General features: G+C 46.6%; 2 protein-coding genes across 2 annotated transcripts in view; one reads left to right on the top strand and one right to left on the bottom strand.

The window, feature by feature from the left end:
* FA2H (fatty acid 2-hydroxylase) overlaps positions 1–9,436 on the bottom strand; it is a 45,621-nt gene extending 36,185 nt beyond the window's left edge. The window contains exon 1 of the mRNA XM_008139663.3: positions 9,114–9,436. Within this exon, the coding sequence (XP_008137885.2) occupies positions 9,114–9,383 (270 nt within the window). The 5' untranslated portion in view covers positions 9,384–9,436. The remainder of the gene's footprint in view (positions 1–9,113) is intronic.
* The window catches only part of ZFP1 (ZFP1 zinc finger protein), an 837,904-nt gene that overhangs the window by 533,733 nt on the left and 286,459 nt on the right, over positions 1–17,712 (top strand). The gene's annotated exons all lie outside the window — the stretch shown is intronic.

Here is a 17,712-nt window from a genome sequence, read left to right as displayed (position 1 = left end):
GGCTATACAAACTTAGGTGTGTTACTACTAGTTGTCCGGGGCTTATTGCTATCCAAGTGTTCTTGGGTCTAAGTTCCTTAAGATTTGAGTTGCAAAGGACAGCAAAAATCACCTTCACATGCCACTGTCCATTCCTACTCAAATAAGTCCCCTCAGTCCACCTCGGCAAAGTGATGGTTGGGGCTGCTATCAATGCAACAAAATGCAAACGGGCTGTAAAGTAAAATTAAAAAATCAATGCAAAAATACAGAAAATTTTATTAAGTCAGTGAGAGCAATAGAAAACTGTTTTACTCATAACTCCATTGCCAAATAAGGATCTGGCAAAGTTAAAACAGAAATACAGGCAATAGTAAGGAGAGCCTTCAAAGACAATGACCTGTTTATCAAAGGATCAAGAGAGACCATTAGCCCTTAATTACTCTTGCTCATCTTTTTAAAAAAATATTTTTTATTGGTTTCAGAAAAGAAGGGAGAGGGAGAGAGAGAGATAGAAACATCAATGATGAGAGAGAATCATTGATCAGCTGCCTCCTGCACGCCCCCTATTGGGGATTGAGCCCGCAACCGGGGCTTGTGTCCTGACCGGGAATTGAACTGTGACCTCCTGGTTCATAGGTAGACACTCAACCACTGAGCCATGCCAGCTGGATTACACTTGCTAATCTTTATGATCAGGCTATGAATAGCCAATGAGAAGGTGAGAATGTCACATTATGCTTTATACAATTTTATCAGAAAAACCACACATATGCACAAAAACACTACTTGATTCATTATTTGCTCGACTTATGAATTGGCGCGCAATTGCAATCTGAATTTTGCTGCCACGGTAAAATAAACAGAAAAAGTTTTCGTTTCCTTTTTAAAGATAATCAATGTCCTTCTTCCGACCCCCTGCCCCATTTTCTGTAACATGTTGGTCTTTATTTAAAGCAGATTCCCATTAAGTGACCTTTTATCTTGAGAGTCAAGGACTTTACTACTTAGGTTCAAGGAACAACTGACTATTTTATGGCACCCTGTCTCCAACCCGCACAAGTCATTACGTGCGGCGCTCCAAAGGGTCTTGGCTGGAACAAGAGAAAGCAACCACTAAATCAAGGTGGTCTGGCCTTTTCCCTGGTTTACAGTGATGGATGCAGGATCATGGAAGCTGTATTTAATCAGCCCATTCCTCTGTGGCAGCCAGTCTCAAAGTTGGGCCTTGAACTGACTTTAAAGTTTGAGATCTTCCTTTCATCTCTGTGGATCAATGATGCCCGTTTCATAGACTTTGATTATTACATAAGACTATTTATTAGTGACTACGTAGGTTATTACGGACTATTAACATTCGGAATCTATAAAACTAAACCTAGCCATTCCTAGAGATCCCTACGTTCTCTGATTCTATTTTCCAATGGGAAATCTGAGCATCATGCAATAATAGGCAATGTATACATGTTAAACATTAATAAAACAACTTTTCCATTGTAAAATAAGGTTCTACTCTGCATAGAAAAATGTAGAGAACTAGAATTCTACTCCTTTTAAGTTCTATTCCTTTTCAAGGAGAAATTACAAATAATTCACTTAGGCAATTATCAGTCAAGTTTGTACAGATTGTGTGATTCACTCCAAGTGTGTAGTCACATGGATTTGCATCAACAGAATTTCTGGCTATTAGTTTTCCTATAACAGGACTTTAAGACATTCTGTATGCATTGGAGTTCAGATATATTAAAATGAATCCCCCCAAATTTGCTTATCTGGTACTGCTACTTAAATACCTGGCAATATACTATCAAGGTAAGAAAACAAAGTACTTGGATAATTATGTTTTGGGGCAATGCTTTATGACAAAAAAAAATCCCGAGTCTGAGGTTTCTACTTCTCAATGCTAAACTTTATAAGTATTGCTAGCATCAAGTTTGTTGTTCTCCAATTTTACTTTTCTGACCAAGCTCTTTTTCCATTGGTGAGCAAGAGCAGGTGGGGAGAATGGACATTAGAAGCCTTCTGCCAGCCCTAGTTGGTTTGGCTCGGTGGATAGAGCACTGGCCTGCGGACCAGAGGGTCCCGGGTTCGATTCCGGTCAAGGGCACATGCCTGGGTTGTGGGCTCAGTCCAACGTGCAGGAGGCAGCCAATCGATGATTCTCTCTCTCATTGATGTATCTATCTCCCTTCCTCTCTGAAATCAATAAAAATATATTTTTTTTAAAAAAGAAGCCTTCTGCCCATCTTAGATGAGTGGCAATTGGAGAAGGTTGGTCAGTTCTAAGACTACATGCTGTAGAGAGATTCGCATGAAAAGACACAGGAAAGAGTAAAGAGAGCAGGAAGTCAGGCAACCCGGGTCCTGCCTGTGCATCCAGCCACGGACAGCCACAAGGGGACTGGTCACAGCTCTGAGAGCAATGAGGGCTCTCGATTGGGATTTTCTTTCGTTAACTTCACTTCTACCCTGCTCCGTGGGCAGGGGTAAACTGCAGTAACCTGGCGTGGAAGGTGTTTTGCCAACTCTCTCTCTCTGATGGCAAATAACTGAGGGCAAAGGCAGAAATGAGTGACTCGATTGACGGCTTCCCATCCTTTCCATCAACTCCCAACCCTTTTAATGAAGAAGGGACTAGATATTTTTTTACATTTTACTTCTTGAAGTATCTTGTGTGTGCTAATATTACCACTTTCCTTTTCAGTTATGCACACATCTCAGTTTTCCAAGCAGCCCATTAATTCTTTTATTCAAACATTTATTAGTTCCTGTTGGCATGCACCAGTGTGCTGGTGTGTCCTAGAGAACCCCAGATGAATCAGACAATTCTAGTCTTTCGAGAATTTATGTTAGTAGGGAAGATAAGACACGTAGTGAAAATACAATAAATGAGGAAGAACATTATGAATGCTATAATTGTAGGTACAGGTAAAGTGCTATGAGAATTTGGGAGGAGAAAAACCAGTTCTAGATGGAGAGGTAAGGCAAGGATCTGTGGAAGAAATAGCATTTGAACTCAACTTAAAGGATGTGGCAATGGGGAGCCATTGAAGACTTAGGAGTACTGCGGTAAGATAACCAAGTTCTCTAGAAAAGTTCACAGGCAACGGGGTGCAGGAGGCATTGGCAGGAAGAGACCTACCTAAGAGATTGCTGCCATAATGAGCATAAGGTGCTCTGGCCAAAGTAGGGTAGGAATGGAGACATGTCCTGGAGGGAAGACTAAGAAGGCTCACGAAGGTCACCATGTGGTCTGTCCAATCCATGGGCTCTGCTCTTTCCAGTTACCCCCATTCCCCCCCCTTCTATAGCCTGTGAATTATCTAGGACAGAACAGGCAATGGAGACTGCTTCTGTCAAGAGTAAAGAAAACACAGAATCTCCCATAGTATCAAGCGAAAGAAGCTGTATGGCAGAGCAAACACCATGTGCTTCCATCTTCGCTTTGGGCACTTTTCTTAGAAATGAAGAGCAAGAGAAAGTAGTGATGGAGACCGAGGAGCAATGAGCAGGAGTATAGGTCGTGAGGTAGGTGGAATGATGCACCCCTCCCAAGTCTGTGTCTCAATCCCTGGAACCTGGGAATACGTTCCCTTTTACATAGATAGCAAAAGAGACTTTGCAGGCGTGTTTAAATTAAGGACCTTGAGATTATCCTGGATTATCTGGGTGGGCTCAATGCACCCACAAAAGTCCTTAAAACTGAAAGATGGAGGCAGGACAGTCAGAGTCGGAGAGCAGAGGTCCGAGTGATGTGATTGTTGGCTGGGGCCATGAGCCAAGGAAAATGGGCAGCCTCTCAAAGCTGGAAAAGGCAAGAACACAGATTCTCCCCTAGAGTCTCCAGAAGGAAGGCTGCCCTGCCAACTCATTTTTGACTTCTGGCCTCCAGCACTGTAAGACAATACATTTGGGTTAAGTCACTGAGTTTGTGGTAATTTGTCAGAGCAGCGATAGAAAACTAGTGCCGGCGCAAAACCAAAAGGGTGTGGTGTCCAGGAGCCAAGTGAGGCAAGTGTATCAAGGAGTGACCACCACGCCAAGAGCGGCTGCCAGGCCAGGTGAGATAAGGTGAGAACTGACTACCAGGTTCAGTGAGGTGAAGGTCCTGACGACCCTGCCCAGGGCGCTTTCAGCACCAGAGTAGGTTTCAGAGGAACAGGGTGCTTGTTACCCGTTTGTCTAAATCCGTGGTCGGCAAACGGCGGCTCGCGAGCCACATGCGGCTCTTTGGCCCCTTGAGTGTGGCTCTTCCACAAAATACCACGGCCTGGGCGAGTCTATTTTGAAGAAGTGGCGTTAGAAGAAGTTTAAGTTTAAAAAATTGGGCTCTCAAAAGAAATTTCAATCGTTGTACTGTTGATACTTGGCTCGGTTGACTAATGAGTTTGCCGAGTCCCTGGTCTAAATGAATGAAGACAGCATGTGGGCCAACGCTGAGTGTGTGCCTTAAGAAAAATAAGTACAGAAAGGGGAGATGATGGATGCTGCTCAGGTATCAGTTTGGGTTTTTTTTCCTTGGAATGTTCCCAAAGATAACGACTCTTGGGTATTTCTGGGATTCCTGTTTGTTTCTTTTTATTTCCCTCAGAGAATGCTAATTTCTGATCTTCCCCCCAGTTTGGGTCTCGAAGCCCCCTTCTCACTGGATTCTGAGGTGACACCAGGAAGCACTCTGGAAGCCTGTGTCTACCTGGGTCCCTGGACGCTCTACCCGTTGGCCTGAGGCTCATTCTACAGCAGGCCAGAGCTTGGAAGTCCCTGGCAGGTACCAAAGGGTGGTGACTGCTGATTGGCCAGGCAGCCTCAATTGAGAAGCCCTCTTATAGGTGAAGCAAATCTCAACCCCCTTCCATTAGCAGACTTCTCACGTCCTCGGAGCTCTACAGGTGGGGGCAGTTGGGCAAGTTCCCCAAGCATCATTTTTTTGAAAACTGAATTCTCAGCTCAGACAAGCTTTCCAAGTTGGGCTGTGCTCAAGATGTTCTGGAGCCTGGGGTGGGGTGGGAACCCCGAGTCTTCCTGCACTTAGATCCCCTCCCTTTCATCCATCCTCGATTAGTCACTCAAGCCCCGAAGCTCTGGATGGCCAGACCCGAAAGCCTGGCAGAACCTGTGGACTTCGCAGCCACTCAGAGCCGGATGCACCCTGTGGCCTTAGGACATGGCACTCAGAGACATCATGGTGAAGCCAACAGCAGTGGGGAGCTGAGGCTGGCCTCCCTCCAGGGTCTTCTCAAACAGAGGGCTTTGTCTGCGGTGTGGTCAGAGGTTTGCCCCTGGGAAGACCGCTCGAGGTGTGTGTGAGATGGGGAAGTATGAGACGCCCTTTCCCAGGCACTTCCCTCTTGGTGGCCAGCTTCTGGTGAGGGAAGGATTCTGGATGGACTGTGATGGAAGCTGTAGCTCTCTCACCAGAAAAATGCACAACCTGTGCCTTCTTAAACACAACTTCATCTCTTTCATCAATTTCAGGAAATGATCCACAAACATCAGAATTAAGAAGCTCTGCTCCAGCCCTAGCCAGTTTGGCTCAGTGGACAGAGTGTCGACCTGTGGACTAAAGGGTCCCAGGTTTGATTCCGGTCAAGGGCACATGCCTGGGTTGGGGGCTCGAGCCCCAGTGGTGAGTGTGCAGGAGGCAGCCAATCAATGATTCTCTCTCATCATGGATGTTTCTATCTCTCTCCCTCTTCCTTCCTCTCTGAAATTAATAAAAAAATATTTTTTTAAAAAAGAAGCTCTGCTCCACATTTTCCAAAGTATGATATATACTCCACTGATGGTGCCCAAGATGATTTTAGAGGGGTATGAGGACAAGCATTTCTTATTTTAATAGGTCAATATTTATTTTAAAGTGCTTGTAAAAACTGTAATTTCACTGGTGGTATTGCCTACAATGACTATATGGTAAGCTAAAAGGTGAGTCTAGTTACTGATAAATGTTAAACAGAATAGTTCAAGTGGTATGCCAATTCAGAAAAAAACGCGAACAGTGATTCATGGATGACTCAAATCTGGGAAACAGTGCATATGGTCTTGGGAGGTTTGGACCTAAAGTTTTTTCCTTTCCTCTTTCTTTCTTTATTTTTTGAATTGCCGGTTTCAGCTCCATAAATGAACTTCGTGACCCACTAACAATGTGAGCTTCAGTTGGGAAAACACCCTCCCGGCCCTTGAAAGCCAAGGTGAGGAGAGGGCCTCGCTTCCCTACTTAGTCATTGCTCTCTCACTGGCTCAAGGTGGGCAGCTTCGCTTTCTCAAGTCCAAGGTCAAGGCAACAGCAGACCTTGTCTCATCCCCACAGTATGCTGGCTCAAACGAGTTTGACTTGTTTTGTGTGTGTGTGTGTGTGTGTGCCTTCGTGTGAGTGTGAATGTGTGTGTAAGTGTGTACACAGAGGGGTGTGGCAAAGTAGGGAACAGGGGAAGCCAATGGGGCCAGGCCTTCTCCCTGGAGATTTCATAGAGCTCCGGGAGGCTTCCCTCCAAAGACCCCTCGAGGGGCAGCAATCGGAAATGAGCCCCCAAACAACAGAGTGGGTGCATGATGCTCCCCTTCCCCATCATCACCCCTCTTGGTCCTCACATTACAGGAGCTGGGCTCTCACCTCCTGGTCCAGCAGAAGGAGAGAAGGGAGGTGGAGAAGGCAAGAAGGTGGCTAGAAGGGCTTCGCTAGACAGAAGAACAGAAATGTCTTGTCTCCACTCAGGCCTTGAGAAGAGGGCTTCTCCCTGAAAGATTTCTCCTCGAATTTACCCCTCTCCCTCAGTTTAAAGACAACCCTATACTAGTTTCTAGAATAGACATCTGTAACAGAAGCTGACAGCAACTGGAGCATTGGGTGAGTTGGTCAAGATTGGGCCACAGGTCTGTGTGTTGTTAGTTTTTTAGCTTCCTTCCCACATCCTCAGGTTGGGGCGGATGGAAGGATGCCTGCAACATGGTCACCGTGGGGGCTCTTGAGGCAAGTGCAGGGGTAGGAAGCAAATTTGGTCTCAGTATTCTCTGGGTGCAACCCCTGAGGGTTGCAAAGCAAAGCAAAATCAAGTCAGCAGAGCAGGGAGGTGGAGCCGTCTAGGGCAGCTGGCCAGGAGTGATGCTCACGATGGTACAGGGAGGGGAAGCCACACCCTGAGGCGCCTGTTTGTAGACACAGTTACAACGTAGGGTGGCTCCCATGTGCCATCACAAGCCTGGAAGCCTCTAGTCTTCTGGTCCAACCTCTCATTTCCTGCACTCAGGTTTAGCGGCGTCTATGGCTAAACCTTCTGCCCCTTCAGCATGACCTGGCACTAAACATCAACTTCCAAGATGAAATCGGGCTCCCGCCGCAGAAGGCCAACTCCTGGCACCGTACCTATGAAATCTCCCAAATTCAAACCCCCTCTCCCCTCAGTCACAGCCTCCACAGTGGCAGCTGCCATGACCACTCACCTCGGGCTGTGCAGCAGCCCCCTGCCTGGGCCCCCTCCATTTCTTCTGGCCCTGCAGCCACACGGTGCTCTCCCCAAGATGCAAATCTGACCATGCCACACCCATGCTTGAATCCCTCCCCTGGCTTCTCATTGTCCTTAGAATCAAGTTCCAAATCCTGACCACAGCCTAGGAGAATGTGGCCCCAGCTGATCTCTGGCCCCCTCCCACTTCCATCTCCTTGCCCATCAGCTTTGGTCAGATTACTTTTATTTCTGTCCCTTGACTATGCCAAGGCCTTACTCTTCAGAGCCTTCACACGTGCTGTTCCCTCTGGCTGGAATGCTTTTCCCATCACACTTCACCTCTCAGTGTAAATGCCACTTTCTCAAGAAAGCTCTCCTTGAACCCCTCCCCTCCAGATCCTTTATCTACTAGCATCGGATAATTAAATAATCACTGTGCAATTAGTACACCCCTCCCCCTCCTCATTAGCCTGTTAGCTCCACAAACACTGGTATTGCTTTTACCCACTGGTGCCTCACTCAGTGCTGCCAACTATTAAGGAATCAAGTGAGTGAGTGAATAGATGACTGAAGAGTTAGGCAACATGGCTCAGTGAGGAGCCACCTGGAACAGCGCGAGGCAAGTCCTTTCATCCAAAGATCTAAAAGCACTTGCTAGGGCCATCTTGAAAGCAAGAGCTAGAAGGAGGGAACAACTATTGCTTTACGTCCAAGCACGGTGGTTCAAGCATGATGTCACTAGTCCCACAGCCAGGCCTGGAGAAGGCCCAGGGAATCAGCTTGACCTCTGGCCTGAGCCTGCCTGGAGCCCTGGAATGGAGGCAGTATCAATTTTGGAATCAGATACACTTTTTGGAATCAGATACCTAGCTATTCGGCCTTGGATAAATTACAGAGCCACCTGAAGCCTCAGTTTCCACATCCTAAAATGGGAATAACAGAACCTTCCCCAGGCTCACTTAGAAGCTTCATTACCATCACGAACCTGTACTGCACAGCAGCATGCAGTGCAAAGACCTAACCTCTTCTCCCCAGCAAACTGGCTTAGCCCTTTCCTTTCACCCTTTTGGACACCCAAACCAGTAGGCAAGACAAGGAATGAAGGGAAGTTTGAGGGGTGGGAGGACACAGTCCTGCCCTGACCTTTCCATCCACCCACAAGAGGCCTAGAGCAAGACTGGGGCAGGACCAGGGAATCCGGACTAGCTGAGAAGGGTGGCTAATCTGTGCCTTTTAGGAGCAGGAATAGGGTGAGATGGGGAAGGGAGAACAGGTAAGCTTGGAAGCTATTATTCAAACTGAAATAAAGAGCAGCTGCAAAAAGGGAGAGGCCAATAAGGTACCAGGAAGGAAAGACTGGGCAGATGAGGGGCTGAGAAAAGGTGGTCCAAATTGTCAGATGGCAGAGGCTGCAGGAAGAACAAACAGGAAGGCGGGGGTAATTGGGTGGTGGGGAAGCAGCAGATAGAAGAGGGCCAGGGTTAGGGCTGGAGAGGAAGGGCAAACTCCTGGCGAGGAGGTCAGGGGCACCGACTTGCTTGCTGGAGAGAAGAGAGGAGACGCAGCGGTGAGGGCGGAGGTTGTCACCTTGAGTCCTCCTAGAGGGCAGGTGAACGGGGCTTGCGGGGAGTGGAGAGTTGGGGGAGGACGGATTGGCGGGGGTGGGATCTGTGACCCCGGACCCCGCCGTACCTGAGGGTCTCCTTGCAGCTCGCCCACGTAGTACTGCTCGAGCCAGCGGCGCGCGTTGGCCGAGTGCCGGTGCGGAGGCCCGTCCAGGTCGTCGCTAACATCCTGGCCAGCCCGCGCCCGCAGCAGCTGCTCGCCCCCCGGGTGCTGCCGCAAGAAGCCGGTGAGGTCGTAGAGGCGAGCCCCGCAGCGGACCCAGCAAGCGCCGGCCGCCAGGCGCTGCTGGACCTCGGCGGGTGAGAAGGAGGCGGCGGGGGGCGGAGCGGGGACCATGGCGGGAGACCGGAGCTCGCAGCTCGAAGCCCGGGCGTCTGCTCGGCGGCCGCCCAGCGCGCCTCTAACATCCCCTGAGCCGCGGACGCCCTGACGGGCCGGCCGCCACCGCACCTGCTCATTTGCATGCCGCGCTCCCATTGGCCATGCCGTGGGGCACGGCCCGAGCCAGAGGGGGGGGCCCTGTCCTCATTGGCCCGCAGGAAGCCTAGACCCGAGCGGGGCGGGCCTGGCGCTGCCGGCCGCCAGCCCCGCGGCCCTGCGCAGGTAGAGGGCGCGCCCGCCAGGTGTGTCCCGTCGCCGGAGGAAAGCCAAGAGGGCGGCCATCTGCAGGCGGAGCAAGTCTCCCTGTCTCCGGGGACCGGACGGACATTCTCGGTGGCCGGATCGCCACTGGATTAACTCTTCTGCTGTTGCTTTCTGGGAGAAAATCGCAGTTTTCCATCCTCAGGCTCCAGGGACGGGGCGGGGAGGACGGAGTCAGGGCGAAGGCTAGAGGAAGGCGAGTGAGGCACTGGCATCCGGCGCAAAATTTATGAGGGCGCCTCCACACTCAGCAATGACAATATATAACTTTTTAAAAGTCCTCACCCGAGGATATGTTTTACACTGATGTTAGAGAGAGGGGAACGGAAAGAGAGAGACAGAGACACACAGAGACACACGCAGAGGGAAACTGGGATTGGTTGCCTTCCGCATGCAGTCGAACCTGCATCCCAGCCAAGTGCGCTGACGCTGACGGAGAACCCAAGGCAACTCGTCCGTGCACAGGAGGAAGCTCAACCCACTGGGCCACACCAGCCAGGGCGATATATAACATTTTAACGAAATATTTTTAAAAAAATCACTGTTGCACAACAATATGAATGTACTTAATGCCACTGGACTATACATTTTAAAATGATTAAAATGGTAAGTTTTACAATATGTATATTTTACCACAATAAAAATATATGTTACAGCCGAAACCGGTTTGGCTCAGTGGATAGAGCGTTGGCCTGCGGACTCAAGGGTCCCAGGTTCGATTCTGGTCAAGGGCATGTGCCTTGGCTGCGGGCGCATCCCCGGTGGGGGGTGTGCAGGAGGCAGCTGATCGATGTTTCTGGCTCTCTATCCCTCTCCCTTCCTTTCTGTAAAAAATCAATAAAATATATTTTAAAAAATATATGTTACAAATAATTTCTTTAAAAAAAAATCATATTGGCAAACCACAGCCTGCAGGCTAGCTACCTGTTTCTGCAAATAAACTTTTATTGGATTTGGGACTAGTGAGGTGAGTGAGGCAGGATGGTGAAAAATGAAGGGTGAGATCTTGTCTTTAATATATAAAGTTTTGGGATTTTGTTATTATTTTTTTGCACTAATTTTGAATTTCTAAAATCCTGCATTAAAATATTCTTTATCTTGATTACTGAGGTGGGGGGTGTGTGTGGCATGCCCTTGGGTTTTGTAACCAGAACTGCCTCACTTGCCTCTCACTCTGGCCACACCCTTGAGGAGAGGACAGAGGATCCTGTCTCCATCACACAGGGCAAAATAGGGACCAGAAGGAGAGAAGCCCGCTGGTTATGCTAGATGGAAGGGAAAACGGGGTGCTCTCCAGTTTTACTTATAAGAGGGAAGAAGTGCACACATCATTACTTGCCCAGCAATTGGAGATCTCCTTTGACCTCGCGATTTGTAATCAGAGGACCCTGGTACTGAGGCTGCCCCATCCAGCTGGCCTTAGTCTGTCAGGAAAAGGTATTTTCAGGGCCACCAGTGCTGTGGGGGACATCTGGCCCAGATGCCTTGGGCCACATCAACCATGCCCAGAGTCAGGAGACTTGTCTCTTCCTTCTCTCCCTTCCAGGCCTCTCCTGGCTCACCCTCAGGGAGTAGGCAAGAGTTGAGCTCAGTCTATGCATCTGCTATGGAACTGCTTCCCAACAGGCCTGGAAGCCTTAGGTCAAATGGCAAATACATAGTCACCCTTACACCAATTCACACCTACTCTGTTCCAAATACCTTGCATGTGCAAAAGCAGCCACACACACACCTGTAGGTGTCCTCGGGTTCTTCCTGCTGATAATATATGTGGGAAACCCCCATTTGGATTTCTCACCATTGCCTTAAACTCCCACAGTATAGCCCGGCTGGCATGGCTCAGTGGTTGAGCATTGACCTATGAACCAGGAGGTTACAGTTCGATTCCCAGTCAGGGCACATGCCCAGATTGTGGGCTTGATCCCTGGTTGATGATTCTTTCTCATCACTGATATTTCTTTCTTTCTCTCTCTCTCTTTCTCTCTCTCTCACTCTCTCTTGTTCTTCATCTCCCTTTCGCTCCGAAATCAATAAAAAATATATGTATATTAAAAAAGATACACTATATAAAGGTGTATGCATAATAACATTAATGGCAATCTTGTTTATAGACTAGAAGCAACCCAAATATTCCTCATTAGGGAGGACTAAATGGTGTATTCAGGCAGTTAAATACTATGTAGCCATTAGAAAGAATGAGGTCGATTTATGTGTACTGATAGGAAAAATCTCCAGAACATTGTAAATGGAAAACAGTAAGAATGGTGTGTATAGTGTGCAACAATTAATCTATTTTTAATTTAACCCATATGAAGAGAAGTTTCTATAGACTATATACCCAGGAATGCAGTTGTTGGGTCATAAGATATGCAAATATCCCATTTACAAAAAAAAAAAAAAAAAAAGTAAATCAACTTCTAAGTGGCTGTACTATCTTACACCCCATGAAAGATGTATGAACATCCCTAACCCTACGTCTGGAAACAAGGCAAAGACCCATTCTCATCACTTATATTTAACATTGTATCAGAGGTCCTACCAGTGATGCAAGGCAAAACAAAAGAAATGAAAGGCATACAGAGAAGAATCAAAGGCTTAAAATATTCTCTGCTTACAGATTATATGATTCTTTACATAGAAAAATCTCAAATAATTTGAAAGCAACTAGAACTAATAAGTGAATGTAGCAAGTTTACAGGATCCAAGATCAAAATACAAAAACCAATTTTAATTACTAGCAGCAAACAAATGGAAAATAAAAATTTTATTTTAAATATGTATTTTATTGATTTGAGAGAGAGATAGGGAGAGAGAGAGAGAGAGAGGAGAGAGAGAGAGAGAGAGGCATCAATGTGAGAAAGAAACATCGATCAGCTGCCTCCCACAGGAATTGTGCCTGACCAGGAATTGAACCAGTGACCCTTTGGTGCATGGGATGACGCTCAACCAACTGAGCCACACTGGCCAGGGCAAGGAAATGACAAATTTTAAATTCCACTTATAATAATGTCAAAGGCATAACATGTGAAAATAAATGTGAAACATCCAGGATGTCTAACTGAGAATTAAAGAATATCTAAATAAATGGAGTTCATAGCTATATCAAGTCCCAAGATCATGGATTAGATGACTCAATATTAAGACCACAAATCTTCCAATTAATCTACAAATTCAACACAATCCCAATTATAATACCACTAGGTTTGTTGAGAGTTTTTAAAGAAATTGATAAACTATTGTGTAATTGAAATTTACTAAGAAAATAGGACTTAAATATTCTCACCAAAAAGAAAAGAAATTGATGAATGACTTCTAGCATTTATATGGAAATATAAAGGACCTAGACTGTCCAAAGAAATATTGAGAAACAACAAAGTTGCAGGACTTATACTTCCTGACTTCACAAGTTAATACATAGAAAACTACATATTCAAGACAGTGTGGTACTCACAGAAAACCCAACAAATAGATTAATGGGACAAAACAGAGTCCAGAAATAGACCTCCACATTTTGTGTACTGATAGAAAAAATCTTGAGAACATTGTAAATGGAAAACAATAAGAATGGTGTGTATAGTGTGCAAGGGGTCTGCTGCACATAAGGTCATTTTGTTCTTTTATGGACATACTAGAGGCCCGGTGCACAAATTCATGCATGGTTGGGGTCCCTCAGCCTGGCCAGTGATCAGGGCCAATTGGGGCCAATTGAGGCCGGCCGGCTGGGGGAAGGGACTGCAGGAGGTTGGCTGGCTAGGGGAGGGACTGCGGGAGGTTGGCTATGGGAGTGCACTGACCACAAGGGTGCAGCTCCTGCGTTGAACATCTGTCCCCTGGTGGTCAGTGTGTCATCAGAGCGACTGGTCATAATGGTTGCTTAGGCTTTTATATATATTGATAATTTATATACAGTAAAATTTGGCCTTTTAAATGTACAGTTATATGAGTTTTGGGGCATCTATGCTGTTGTGAAGATTGGGTTTATCTCTCTCTTTGCCAATACTACGTTGTTTTTATATTATCCTATCTAATAAAAGAGTAATATGCAAATTGACCATCACTCCAACACACAAGATGGCTGCCCCCGTGTGGTCAAAGATGGTTGCCCCTATGTGGACACAAGATGGCCACCACAAGATGGCCAGCAGGGGAGGGCAGTTGGGAGGGACCAGGCCTGCAAGGGAGGGCAGTTGGGGGCGATCAAGCCTGCAGGGGAGGGCAGTTAGGGGTGACCAGGCCTGCAGGGAAGGGCAGTTAGGGGCAAACAGGCTGGCAGGGGAGCAGTTAGGCATCAATTAGGCTGGCAGGGGAGTGGTTAGAGGGTGATCAGGCTGGCAGGCAGGCGAGCAGTTGGGAGCCAGCAGTCCTGGGTTGTGAGAGGGATGTCTGACTGCCCGTTTAGGCCCGATCCCAGTAGGATTGGGCCTAAATGGGCAATCGGACATCCCTCGAGGGGTCCCAGATTAGAGAGGGTGCAGGCTGGGCTGAGGGACACACCTACCCGTGCACGAATTTTGTGCACTGGGCCTCTAGTCTATATATATAAAAGCCTAAGCAACTGTTACAACCGGTCAACCAAACAACCGGTTTACCAGTCGCTATCATGCACAATGACCACCAGGGGGCAGATGCTCAATGCAGAAGCTGCACCCTGGTGGTCAGTGCACTCCCATAGCCAACCTCCCGGGGTCCCTCCCCCAGCCAGCTGGCCCCAATCGGCCCCAATCAGCTGATCAGGACTGGGTGAGATGGCCCTGATGGGCCCTGAATGCTGGCCAGGCCAAGGAACCCCACCTATGCACAAATTTGTGCACCGAGCCTCTAGTAGCTTTATAATAAATCCTGATATCTTGGTAAGGCAAAGAGAGCTTCTGACACATAGTTAGTGCTTAACACATATTTGTTGAAATCAAATCCTACTCTCTAATTCAGCTGTTCCCCTCATGCTTAGACTAGTGCAATGGCCTAACGATGTTTCTTCCTTCAGCTCCACTTTTTTCCATCCATCTTCAACACCATGGAAGAACTGAAACTCAATTTAACATATATCATCACTCTGTTCAAAACTGTCAGAGGTTCTCTCCTGCAATAATGATGAGATCCAAATTGAACCTGGGATGCAGACCCTAACTACCTCTTCAAACTCACCCCTCTTTCCTTCCGATGGAAAGATCCTTGTATCTCTCTGCCTGGCAGGCCTGGCCCCTAGGTTCAAGAGCCACCTCAGTCTTCTCTGATTCCTTTATTGCCTATAACATCGCATTTATTGCCCTCAGCATACGGTGCCCTGTCCTGTCACCCTCACTCCCTAACTAGACTGGAAATGCTTGAGGGTAGGAGATGTTTCTGGTGTTAGTTTGAATCTCCAGCACTTAGCACACAAATATTTACTAATAATTATACCAGTAAGTAGAAACACAAATTCCGCTCAAGCATACATGCACACACAGAAAACATACATATAGGCTTACATTTTAAACACTCTTTTGAACACTAAATACTTTACCTATATTAGGAAATCTGAAGGTAATATGTATCTTTTTCTTCTTCGTGTTATTGAATATGTACCTTGTTCATTGTGGGACAAACCCTGGATTTATTGTTTATTTTTGTTTGTTTGTTGGTTGGTTGCTTGATCTCACTTATAAGTGAAATCTAAGAAAATGCCCAAACTCATAGAAGAAGAGAGAAGATTTGTGGTTATCAGTGGTGGAAGCACTGGTTTTTGAGTCAGAAGCCCTGAATCTACTGTGGGCCCTAATGTTGACCCGGTGACTTAGCATCTCTTCTTTTTTTCCCCTCAAGATTTTTAAAAAAATATATTTTATTGATTTTTCACAGAGAGGAAGAGAGAGGGATAGAGAGCCAGAAACATCGATGAGAGAGAAACATCGATGAGCTGCCTCCTGCACACCCCCCGCTGGGGATGTGCCCGCAACCAAGGTACATGCCCTTGACCGGAATCGAACCTGAGACCCTTCAGTCCGCAGGCCGACGCTCTATCCACTGAGCTAAACCGGTTTCGGCAAGATTTTTTTTGTTTAATTATTAAACAAGTAATATGAATAAGTAATGCATTCACATGGTTCAATGTTTAAAAGGAATAAATGTCCCACAGCATCTAGTTTTTTTATTTTTTACTGAGGAAACATTGCATAGTAATATTATATAAATTTCAGGTGTACAACATTATAATTCTATATCTGCATACTCTATTGCATGCTTACCACCAAAAGTCTAGTTTCCTTCCATTATCGTATATTTGACCCTCCTTTACCCAAGTAGCCCCCCTCATCCCATCCCCTTTGGTGACTACCATTCTGTTGTCTGTGTCTATGAGTTTCTTTTTTTTTTTTTTTTTACATATTTTATTGATTTTTTTACACAGAGGAAGAGAGAGGGAGAGTTAGAAACATCGATGAGAGAGAAACATTGATCAGCTGCCTCCTGCACACTCCCTACTGGGTATGTGCCCGCAACCAAGGTACATGCCCTTGACCGGGAATCAAACCTGGGACCCTACAGTCCGCAGGCCGAAGCTCTATCCACTGAGCCAAACCGGTTACGGCTCTATGAGCTTCTTTTTGTTTAATAACATAAAATGTATCCTTTTAATCATTCTGAAATGTACAACTCAGTGGCATTTTGTACATTCCCAATGTTGTGCAACCATCACCTCAACCAAAACATTTTCATCACCCAAAAGGGAACTCTATACCATTAGCACTCACTCCCCATTCCCTTCTGACCCCCATCCCAACTCCAGCCCCAGTAACCAGTAATCTGCTCTCAGTCTCCATGGATTGGCCTATTCCCAATATTTCATATAAATGGAATCATACATATAAATGGAATCATACATATGTGTCTGCTTTCTTTTACTTAGCATGATTTTGGAGGTTCCTCCATGTTGTATTTTATTCCTTTTGAAGGCTTAATAATATTCCACTGTACAGATATAGCACATTTTTTTTTATTCCTTCAAAAGCTGATAGATATTTGGGTTGTTTCCATCTTTTGACTATTTTGAATAGTCCTGCAATGAACATTTGGCTTCTTTCTGTGTAAAATAGGGATTTAAAAAACCCTGGCCTGGCTGCCTCAAGGGCTGTTGTGTAACCCAAATGAGAACCCATAAAAAAGCACCTCGTGAGCTGATTGGCCCTGTGCATGAGTGTAGTGGGAGTTGCTGGTGGTGAAATATTATGGCTATGGCCAGGATGATGGATATGGTTATAGGCAGGTTCACCTGTTCTGGCCCCATGGATGGAAATACAGGTGTCCCTGGCTCCAGCCCTCCCTCAGTGCCAGCTTATCACCCAATGCCCAGTTGCTGGGTCTGGTGGAGACCAGCTGCTCACAACTGAATCTAGAAGTCCATTTCAGAGAAAGCAATCAGGGCAAAGGGGCCAATCATATACGAGGACAATAACTTGCTTTGGGGTTCTGAATCATAAGTTGGCCTTGCTACCACTGGGTCTGAGCCATTCACAGGTGAGTGGAATAACATTTGAACAAATCTGCTGGGCGCGGTGCGTCTAGACAGGTAGGATGGGCGTGAATGGTTGGGGATCATTGAGAAACTCCTCAGTGCTTGATGATAGAGACCAAACTGCAGTGCAGAGGGTGACCTTCATTGCCTTCATCTTGGCCAAGTACCCACGCTCTCCTGAGCAGGGACACCAAGGAAAGACAAGAGACCATCCATATGCCCCCCCGCAAAGGGAAAGGAAAAAACAGCATGTGAAGCTGGAGAGTATTTGTATTCATTAAAAAAAAACCCACTAAAAACAAAACTTTCCAAACTGCAATGGTGCCAAGTGCAGAGAGCAGAGGGAATATATACATTTGGAATTGGTATAAATGGCTCTAACAATCCCAGGGTATTTGCTTGGGGGTCAGGATCCCATCCAATCTTTTGGGACATCTGCACAATTTCTAGGACACAGTTGGTGTTTGTGGCTGGAGTTTTTCTGCCTGTCCACCAGGTTCCATCCACACCACCCACCTCCATGTTCCCACGCTC

Source organism: Eptesicus fuscus, chromosome 21, assembly GCF_027574615.1.
Source record: "Eptesicus fuscus isolate TK198812 chromosome 21, DD_ASM_mEF_20220401, whole genome shotgun sequence".
In the NCBI taxonomy this organism is placed as follows: domain Eukaryota; kingdom Metazoa; phylum Chordata; class Mammalia; order Chiroptera; family Vespertilionidae; genus Eptesicus; species Eptesicus fuscus.
Note: the sequence above shows the minus strand (reverse complement) of the source record. Positions and strands in the feature narration are given on the sequence as shown.